Source organism: Amphiura filiformis, chromosome 1, assembly GCF_039555335.1.
Source record: "Amphiura filiformis chromosome 1, Afil_fr2py, whole genome shotgun sequence".
Lineage (NCBI taxonomy): Eukaryota > Metazoa > Echinodermata > Ophiuroidea > Amphilepidida > Amphiuridae > Amphiura > Amphiura filiformis.
The window spans coordinates 8,511,046-8,522,402 of NC_092628.1; the positions used below are offsets into that span (position 1 = coordinate 8,511,046).

Genomic DNA, 11,357 nt, shown 5'->3' on the forward strand with positions numbered 1-11,357 from the left:
AATAAACCGTGGTTTTCCTCATTTGAGTACACGCTTTATAAGGATCGGGTCTCCTTTATTCAGTAATATGATACCAACATGAAATCACTAAAAGATCATTAGAGAACTCTCGCAAATTAGGGATTCCCAGCTGTACACTATTATGACCGATAAATCACAGACCAAGATCAAATTCTGAAAAGAATGGAAGAATTCTATGAACACTTTTATTTTTGTAAGAACAGTAACTGATCACCAACCTCCTTACGAAGATGTTATTATACTTTTTTATACTTTTTAATACTTTCACAGGTGCTACACTGCGGGGATCTACATCTCAAGCAACTACCCAAACAATATCAACAACAGAAGATAAAGGAGCCCAGCTAATTTCTACTACTACTCCACTCAGTCTAACTAAATCCACAGGAGGAGGAACAAAGGTAACCCAACCAGAAGCTTCCACACCGCTCAGAACAACTGAATCAATAACCGAAGAAGAAGCCACACATCAAGAATCTATCACACCTACCAGTCTTGCTGAATCAACAACTGAAAATGTAACACAACCTGAATCTACCACTCCAGGTAAGGTGATGATTTTACAACAGGGGAAATGTCAACTATTACATACACAGCCACAAAATTCAAGAAAGTAATTTGTTTGATTGGAACTGAGGCTGAATTGGTACTGAATTTCATGATAAATTTTCAAACGTTAAGTATCAGATTGTAGTATATAGACCAGTTACACATTCGCCATTTTTGTAACATTTTAGCCAAAATCTCAGACACCGAGTGATGACCTATGATCACAAATCAGCATCACAGAAACACGGGCAAAAGTTTGGAATATTTTGTCAGTATAGGGCAACCCCATCGAAATCTTAATTTGACGATCAAGTTGTGATAATTTAGTGTCATTTTGCATTAACATTATGTTAATTATCATGCTGGATTTTCATGAACTTACGGCGTTGGCCTATATATTTTTGATGGTTGATATGTGTTCGAATTTAATTAAAATTTGATATAGTTTTCATATTGCGATTTGTTTGATATGATATAATATGAAAGGGGCTATAAAGGCTTTAATGATAAGAGTATTGGATTCTTTTTAATGTTAATAATCGACAATAGCGGTAGAGGCTTTCAATCAATGTACGTTTTACCCATTTTACGCAAAACCGAAAGTACGAATCATGAAGAGTATACAATGGTAGATTTCAATTTGTCAGCATCCTAAAGCAGAAACAAGAGCCTCTCCTAAGTTAGTAGGGCCTAACAGGGAGGAAGAAATCCTTTTGTTTTAATGGTGTTGAAACCCTTTGGGAAACCTAAGACAATGATCTGTCTTCTTGTTAGAGAGAGAGACTCAGCTCGCACACAGTCATTGTGTCAGAATAAGATCCAAAATTCCTGCGCATTGTGCTAGCCTTTTCAATAGAATAAGTTTCCGGATTCCAAATTTGAAAATTAATAACTTAAAGTTCTTAACGTATTCGCCACATCAATGAAATCGGTAGAGGCTTTCAATCAATGTACATTTTACCCGTTTTACGCAATTCTGAAAGTACGAATCATGAAGAGAATACAATGGTAGATATCAATTTGTCATCATTCGAAATGGAGAAGAAATCCTTTTGTTTTATTGGCGATGAAACCCATTGGGAAACCTAAGACACAATCTGTCTTACTGTCAAAGAGAGAAAATTTATAACTTAAAGTTCTTAACCACATCAATGAATTCATATGTTACTCTGTTTTTGGTCTGAATTATCCACGTTTCAGAACATTGAACATTGATTGAAATTATAAGCTGTGGCTTACCTAATTTGTTATACTGTGCTAGTTATAACCATGCAATTTTAATGCATAATACTCCTTATGTGCTATGCTTGCAGGTTGTCTATACCTCTGCAATTGTACAAGTTGCCCTCCTGAATTCAATATTACATTCCCTGAGAGTAAGTATTTTTGAGTAGCATAGAACATGCATCTTTGCTGATGATATCATCTTAACCAAATCAATCAAAGGCCAGTGCGTTGTTTCTTAAAGAACACTCAAATGAGGCTTAACATTTACTAGGATGTAATAAAAAATTATGTGCCAGTTTCTATGATAAAAACTATTGCTTCTATTTGGCACTCAGTCTAATCCAATGTCTTTTTAAAGAGTTTTACATCAGCATTCTTTTTATCTCTTGTGCTTTGCGTCTGTCATGTCACTTGATTGACAATGTGACACTTTTACACAGCAATCACTATGTTAACGCAATATCTTTTATAGTCTATATATCTACCTCCAGTCAGCGGCACTAGCTTTGAAGTTCAGCGTGTGCTGCGTTGGCTTAACGTTGTTTCATGCATGTATTGTACATACATGTATGTGCTACTTTGATCAAGCGCGTAACAGTATGTACATGCACCAAGTAACGCTAAGCTAAGTAGAACACGCCGAAACTTCAAAGCTAGTGCCACTGACTGGAGGTAGATATAATAGAATATAGTATGTAATTTCAGAGGTCAAATTCAAAACCTCATATGCAATAAATGGGCCCATTTACATAAACATGTTAGGGGCGATTTCATCACTTTTGTGTAAGAAGCATCAAACTGGTCACAATTAACAAGAATTACATAGAAAATGGTGTTTTTATTTGGTCATTTAAAGACACTTTTGTAGTTTACAGTTAACATGGTTAACGAGGAAGTATCAGAAGGTTTGTCGAGACATTTTCGTCAAGTTGACATACACAAAGGAATTTTACCAAACTTGAAAATGTGGTGTTTATGTACCTGGTGCTCACTTCTTACATAAGTGGTATTTCGTTTGACCTTCGGTATTACATATATGGTTTTTACCGCCCAGTGGTGATAAAGAGGATACTGTCATTAGCACCCGGCAAACACAAAGCGTTTTAAAAAAGTTTTAAACGGGTTATAGTTGAATCAACTACAGGAGACGAGGTAACGGAGTCTGAATCTACAACTTCTGCCAATCCTGTTGAATCAACTACAGGAGATGAGGTAACACATCCCGAATCTACCACTGCGGTCAGCGCAGCTGAATCAACTACACAAGAAGTAACAGAAGCATTGACCTTTGCATTAACAACGCAAGGTATATAATTATCAAATTTAATAATACATTTATTGTTAATGTAATTTTTGTAAAAGAATGTTGGTAGAAGCCACCTATACTCTAATTTATCATACCATCAAATAGTTTCCCGTGTTTTTATGGATAAGAGCCCCAATTTACTGACATGATATATCTTGTATCAAACCTGCTGAGCGCGTCACATGCTAGTATCAACGCACTTTATCATGTTAGTAAGGCTCTGCATGACAACTCGCACATCAACGATTGTTGGCGTTTCAATAACAGGTATACCCGCATTCAAACACTGATTTTGCTGAGATTTGCCACTCCAAATAATACAGAGAGCAAACATGTTAGCTTTCCTGAATGTAATTTGCAGCGAAATGAGCAGGTTCCAGTGGGTTCGCCAGAGTTGTTGGTGAAGAAGATGCCAAACTGGTTGGGCTCTTAAGCTTTATAGGAGAACTAGGCCCAGGTCTAATTTATGTCGAGGGATGTCATGTGGACGGGTTTGTGTAAAGTGTTCTAGCCAATAATTTCTCATTATGTGAGATTATTTGAATGATAAAATCGTTATTAGGTTTGGTTTAGGGGGTGATACCAATTACATCTAGTCTCGGAGTCCGTACACACAGCTGGTCATTTGACACTTTGAGACGGCTAGGGATCATCTTGATGGCCCGGTCCCATGCGTGAGATAAGTTGTGTCTCAGTCCCCCTTTCTAATTAAGTGACGGCTGCTCTACTCTCTCCTAGATGGCTTCCTTGAAACTTTCTCCTGCATGGGACCGGGCCATCAAAACGATCCCTAACCGTCTCAAAGTGTAACATGACCACCTCAGTTGATCAGTTGCCTGATAAAATCTGATGGTTTCAGACGCAACGTAGCAAATTGCAAAATAATTTAAGTTCCAGTATTTTATTTAATTCAAAATCTTGAAATAAATTAAGTGTAATGTGAACGTCGCATAAATGAGAACAAAAAAACCAAAAAAACTCAATAATGATTTTTTATTTTATTTCAAAGAACAATATCTTTGAACAATATTGAGTATGTAATTTTTAACTAAGTTGATTGACTCGAGAGAAATAAAATGAAACAAAAATGAAATGAAATGAAACAAAAATTATCTTAAAGCACATGAATGGGCCATGACAATTTAAGGAACATTCACATAGCATATTTGTTGCAGGTTTGTATTTCCTGAAAAGGCAGAAAGTATATATGTAAAGCCATATTTGAATAGATGTTTTACCCGTATATGGTCAATTCCAGCGAAAGCGGGACAAAATTCTCTCTATGTTAACTTTCCACTTTAAAATGTCATTAATAAAGGAAATCACGTTATTGATGGAGCATATCATGTCACGTCCAATGTGCTCTCTTTGTGCATATAGACCTTTACTAGCAAGTCATACCAGGGGACAAGTTATGATAGCTTAAATGAATTGGCGTTACCCACGAATTCAAAGATAAAGCACCATTATGTCATTGAATGTCCTTCAATCAAAATGAAATTATTACCGTTAGAAAGACGTTTGCATGATCTCTCATCATTTGTAAAACGATTGAATTCCACCAAAGTTTGTGGACTCTAGAGGCCATTAAGTCAATTTGGCTAATAATTTTGTTACCCGCGTATCAAAAATAAAATGATCGTTCTGAAAAATGTTAAGTGAATATGCCATGAATGACTATATCATGAAACGAAGTTTCGTTCTATAATTCTGAGGTCCAAGTGATCATTTTATGCAATTACGTTTTACCCATAAAATTCCATAAAATCAAATGTGACGTTACCCACGTATCAACTGTTACCCACGAGTCCAGCAAATATAATTGCCATAACTTAAATTAACATTTAATGACTTTGGACACTGAATTTAGTTTGACAAGCGCTTAAAATTGTAAATCGTAAAAATACGTTCACCGCTTTAAAAAAGAATCTACGACGGTGTAAACTTTTGTTACCCATGAATCCCGAATAGATGCTAACCTTGAAAAATAAGGAGATTGTTTATTTTAAGTTTAAATCAGCACATATTCAAGCCATGGGTATGCTATAATTTTGACAGTACTTACAGTTTATACACCTAAGAAACGCAAACCCCAAACGGTACTATAGTACTTATAGCTTTACCCACGAATTCGGCGTTACCCACGAATCCAAGGATTTACTCGTAAATTATATGTTTCTTATGCATTTTAACATTTTGAAAACATGCGAAATAAGTTCCAAAACAGTCCTGTTTAATAGCGTCCTCTTGAAGGTATACTGAAGCTGTATCATGAAGTTTTGATTGATTATCCTAAATTACCATTTTTGGGTAAATGCAATTGGTTAGAGAAACGGGAATCATTGAAACACAATGGAGGAATAACCGCATGGTGGTTTCCAACCTTCTGTAATATTTTCTATTTTGCCGCTTACCAATACATACCTTCAAAATATGTGTTACCCACGAACATTTTGGTTACCCACGAATCCCTACTTAAATTATAGTTAACAATGTATTGATAGTGTTTTTAGTTCATAGGAACTGCCAAACACAAGTTAATAGAATATTGCTGCATGAAAATATGGAATGATTTTACTAAAATAATAATATAAAACTGTTTGCTCTGTCTATTTGAATTTGGCAACTTCATTATTCTCACAATTTTTATACCCAAAATGCCATAATGATCCATTCTAAATATTCCGTGTAGTCTGTATTTTGATTAAAATTCATTTTAGTGCCATTGCAGCCTGAATTATTGACATACGGAAAAGTATTTTTTATTTTTATTTAAAAAAATTAATAGGAATTGCTATTTTCAGACGCTGTTACCCACGAATCCATCCGAGATCCTCATCCTGCGACAAGATACAAAATATAACTTTATATTTATATGAAGCATTTATTCTATTCTTTCGAAATAATACAGTAATGTTAAATGACAGCCACTTTGGAAAGAGTTCGAAGAATTGACACAATCTTAACTGTACACCTGGTTCTTTCTTAAAATTTATAATAACCAAAATATTTCTTTGTAGATATATGTAATAAAATTCTATTTTACGTTCAAAGTCTTCACCGATTTCTAGTGTATATGAGTCACACATAAAATATTGAAAGATATTAAAGAAAGTGAAATTTTATGTCGTGCAACAGGTGAAAAATGCTTGAATTCGTGGGTAACATGCATATGCGCATTTAACACTTTATTTGGTCTAGCAAGAAAAGTTATTTTTCAATCCGATGGCACTTCCACCTGATGATTCACTAGACATGATCGTCTCATTTGATAAGTCTAGAATTGAAAAGGAAAACATTTTCAAAATGGCCCCCAGAGAGAATTTTGGCCCGCTTTGGCTGGAATTGACCATATACACACGTAGACATATCAAAAACATTCGCAAATCAGTATTTGTACCAGACAAATTAAACCACAATATTGACATGTTAAAAAATGTGCTTGTCCAATAATAATTGGTTTTCAGATATCAATGATTGCAGCCCTAACCCATGTCAAAATAGAGGTAGTTGTACAGATGGAGTAGATTCCTATACCTGTATATGTGCTGCTGGATACACTGGAACCACATGCGATACAAGTAAGTAAAAAATTAACGTATTTGTTGCAGGTTTGCACTACCTGAAAAGGCAGATTGAATTTTGTAAAGCCATTTTGTTTTTCGTCATCGCCAGTTTGCATAACACATCGAATAGATGTTTTACCTGTACAGATGCTGCTGGCTACACGTAGACATATCAAAAACCTTCCCAAATCACTACTTTTATCAGACAATTTAAACCACAATATTGACATGTTGAGAAATGTTTTTGTCCAATAATAATTTTTTTTCAGATATCAATGATTGCAGCCATAACCCATGTCAAAATGGAGGTAGTTGTACAGATGGAGCAGGTTCCTATACCTGTACTTGTGCTGCTGGATACGCTGGAATCGCATGCGGTATAAGTAAGTAAAAAGTAAAGTATTTGTTGCAGGTTTTCAATATCTGAAAAAAGCAGATTTAATATATTTTCGTTTCATTTCATTTTATTAAAAAAGCATCGTGGCCCTAAGGCCAAATTGAGCAATTTTACATTAATTAAAAGACATCAAAATATTACAAAATTACAATTAATACAAAATATATAAACAACTAAATTTAAATTCAAATAGTGCAAGATAAAAGATGAAAAATATTGCACATATAAAGCATAAATGGATATTGCCACATATTAAAACATCAGCATGTAGGTGTGAGTCGGGTGTGGGTGGAAAAAGGGTACATAGATGAAGGGTGCATGAATGCACACACTGCCATGCATGCAGATGGACACACAACAGCATGCCCAGCACACATGGTCCCTTCACCTCTGAACACAAACAACACCCAACCACCACAGAACACAGCCACCCACACCTGCATAATACACTCACACACACATACCTAATTCACACCACAGCTACACCACACATGCCACTGAGCTCAATCATGCTTCAAAACACCTGGTACTATTTCATGCTCCAACTCACACATACAAATAAAGAGATCATATATAAATTATATAAATAATAATGACACCTGCATACATGTAATACATCAAAACTGTTTTTAAAGCACTAAAAATGGCAAGTGCAAAAGGATAACTACCGATTCAATAAATTAATAAAATATGGCACTGGACTAGCAAACCTGGATGTTCTTGCATTTCCTGAAGAGGCAGAAAGAAAATATGTAAAGCCATTTGATATCTGTCATCGCCAGTTTGCGTAACAAATCGAATAGATGTTTTACCTGTACATATGCTGCTGGCAACACGTAGACATATCAAAAACATTCGCAAATCAGTATTTGTACCAGACAATTTAAACCGCAATATTGACATGTTAATAAATGTGCTTGTCCAATAATAATTGGTTTTCAGATATCAATGATTGCAGCCCTAACCCATGTCAAAATAGAGGTAGTTGTACAGATGGAGTAGATTCCTATACCTGTACATGTGCTGCTGGATACGCTGGAATCACATGCGATACAAGTAAGTAAAATGTAACGTATGTATTTGTTGCAGGTTTGCATTTCCTGAAAAGGCAGAAAGAAAATATGTAAAGCCATTTGATATCTGTCATCGCCAGTTTGTGTAACAAATCGAATAAATGTTTTTCCTGTACATATGCTGCTGACATATCAAAAACATTCGCAAATCAGTATTTGTACCAGACAATTTAAACCAAAATATTTACATGTTGAAAAATGTGCTTGTCCAATAATAATTGGTTTTCAGATATCAATGATTGCAGCCCTAACCCATGTCAAAATAGAGGTAGTTGTACAGATGGAGTAGATTCCTATACCTGTATATGTGCTGCTGGATACACTGGAACCACATGCGATACAAGTAAGTAAAAATTAACGTATTTGTTGCAGGTTTGCACTACCTGAAAAGGCAGATTGAATTTTGTAAAGCCATTTTGTTTTTCGTCATCGCCAGTTTGCATAACACATCGAATAGATGTTTTACCTGTACAGATGCTGATGGCTACACGTAGACATATCAAAAACCTTCCCAAATCACTACTTTTATCAGACAATTTAAACCACAATATTGACATGTTGAAAAATGTTTTTATCCAATAATAATTTTTTCAGATATCAATGATTGCAGCCCTAACCCATGTCAAAATGGAGGTAGTTGTACAGATGGAGTAGGTTCCTATACCTGTACTTGTGCTGCTGGATACGCTGGAATCGCATGCGGTATAAGTAAGTAAAAAGTAAAGTATTTGTTGCAGGTTTTCAATATCTGAAAAAGCAGATTTAATATATTTTCATTTTATTAAAAAAGCATCGTGGCCCTAAGGCCAAATTGAGCAATTTTTACATTAATTAAAAGACATCAAAATATTACAAAATTACAATTAATACAAAATATATAAACAACAAATTTACCTATACCTGTACTTGTACTTGTGCTGCTGGATACGCTGGAATCGCATGCGGTATAAGTAAGTAAAAAGTAAAGTATTTGTTGCAGGTTTTCAATATCTGAAAAAGCAGATTTAATATATTTTCATTTTATTAAAAAAGCATCGTGGCCCTAAGGCCAAATTGAGCAATTTTTACATTAATTAAAAGACACAAAATATTACAAAATTACAATTAATACAAAAGATATAAACAACAAATCTAAATTCAAATAGTGCAAGATAAAAGATGAAAAATATTGCACATATAAAGCATAAATGGATATTGCCACATATTAAAACATCAGCATGTAGGCGACGGTGAGTCGGGTGTGGGTGGAAAAAGGGTACATAGATGAAGGGTGCATGAATGCACACACTGCCATGCATGCAGATGGACACACAACAGCATGCCCAGCACACATGGTCCCTTCACCTCTGAACACAAACAACACCCAACCACCACAGAACACAGCCACCCACACCTGCATAATACACTCACACACACATACCTAATTCACACCACAGCTACACCACACATGCCACTGAGCTCAATCATGCTTCAAAACACCTGGTATTCCTTCATGCTCCCACTCACACATACAAATAAAGAGATATATATAATATATAATATAATAAATAAATAATAATGACACCTGCATACATGTAATACATCAAAACTGTTTTTAAAGCACTAAAAATGGCAAGTGCAAAAGGATAACTACCGATTCAATAAATTAATAAAATATGGCACTGGACTATTAGCAAACCTGGATGTTCTTGCATTTCCTGAAGAGGCAGAAAGAAAATATGTAAAGCCATTTGATATCTGTCATCGCCAGTTTGCGTAACAAATCGAATAGATGTTTTACCTGTACATATGCTGCTGGCAACACGTAGACATATCAAAAACATTCGCAAATCAGTATTTGTACCAGACAATTTAAACCACAATATTGACATGTTAATAAATGTGCTTGTCCAATAATAATTGGTTTTCAGATATCAATGATTGCAGCCCTAACCCATGTCAAAATAGAGGTAGTTGTACAGATGGAGTAGATTCCTATACCTGTATATGTGCTGCTGGATACACTGGAACCACATGCGATACAAGTAAGTAAAAAATTAACGTATTTGTTGCAGGTTTGCACTACCTGAAAAGGCAGATTAAATTTTGTAAAGCCATTTTGTTTTTCGTCATCGCCAGTTTGCAAAACACATCGAATAGATGTTTTACCTGTACAGATGCTGCTGGCTACACGTAAACATATCAAAAACCTTCCCAAATCACTACTTTTATCAGACAATTTAAACCACAATATTGACATGTTGAAAATTGTTTTTGTCCAATAATAATTTTTTTCAGATATCAATGATTGCAGCCCTAACCCATGTCAAAATGGAGGTAGTTGTACAGATGGAGTAGGTTCCTATACCTGTACTTGTGCTGCTGGATACGCTGGAATCGCATGCGGTATAAGTAAGTAAAAAGTAAAGTATTTGTTGCAGGTTTTCAATATCTGAAAAGCAGATTTAATATATTTTTATTTCATTTCATTTTATTAAAAAAGCATCGTTGCCCTAAGGCCAAATTGAGCAATTTTTACATTAATTAAAAGACATCAAAATATTACAAAATTACAATTAATACAAAATATATAAAGAACAAATTTAAATTCAAATAGTGCAAGATAAAAGATGAAAAATATTGCACATATAAAGCATAAATGGATATTGCCACATATTAAGGTGGTACTACACCCCTGTGGTAAATTTATGACTATTTTTGTATTTTTCTCAAAACTAATAACACACTGGTAACAAAAGTTATGTATATTATTGGGGCAAGGAATCCAATTACTATACTGAAATTTCAGTGACTCAAGACAAGCGGTTCAGTAAATATGATAGGAAATGAGGTACATCCTAGCGGTACCTCATTTCTTATCATAAATAACCAACCGTTTGTCTTGGGTCACTGAAATTTCAGTGTAGTAACTGGATTCCTTGCCCCTATAATATATATAACTTTTGTTACCAGTGTGTTATTAGTTTTTGAGAAAAGTGCAAAAATAGTCACAAATTTATCGAAGGGTGTAGTACCCCCTTAAAACATCAGCATGTAGGTGTGAGTCGGGTGTGGGTGGAAAAAGGGTACATAGATGAAGGGTGCATGAATGCACACACTGCCATGCATGCAGATGGACACACAACAGCATGCCCAGCACACATGGTCCCTTCACCTCTGAACACAAACAACACCCAACCACCACAGAACACAGCCACCCACACCTGCATAATACACTC

General features: G+C 35.1%; 1 protein-coding gene and 1 long non-coding RNA gene across 2 annotated transcripts in view; both read left to right on the forward strand.

Annotated features, from left to right (window-relative positions):
- Nucleotides 1-8,855, forward strand: part of LOC140155249 (uncharacterized) — a 33,348-nt gene extending 24,493 nt beyond the window's left edge. The window contains exons 6-13 of the mRNA XM_072178008.1: nucleotides 292-567; nucleotides 1,884-1,946; nucleotides 2,942-3,103; nucleotides 6,571-6,684; nucleotides 6,939-7,052; nucleotides 8,009-8,122; nucleotides 8,369-8,482; nucleotides 8,734-8,855. Of these exons, the coding sequence (XP_072034109.1) occupies nucleotides 292-567; nucleotides 1,884-1,946; nucleotides 2,942-3,103; nucleotides 6,571-6,684; nucleotides 6,939-7,052; nucleotides 8,009-8,122; nucleotides 8,369-8,482; nucleotides 8,734-8,855 (1,079 nt within the window). The remainder of the gene's footprint in view (nucleotides 1-291; nucleotides 568-1,883; nucleotides 1,947-2,941; nucleotides 3,104-6,570; nucleotides 6,685-6,938; nucleotides 7,053-8,008; nucleotides 8,123-8,368; nucleotides 8,483-8,733) is intronic.
- A 191-nt stretch (nucleotides 8,856-9,046) lies between these two features.
- LOC140147487 (uncharacterized) lies at nucleotides 9,047-10,511 on the forward strand. The gene is made up of 3 exons (XR_011858356.1): nucleotides 9,047-9,089; nucleotides 10,050-10,163; nucleotides 10,417-10,511. It is a non-coding gene; the product is annotated as an uncharacterized lncRNA (long non-coding RNA).
- The last annotated feature ends 846 nt before the right edge of the window (nucleotides 10,512-11,357 follow it).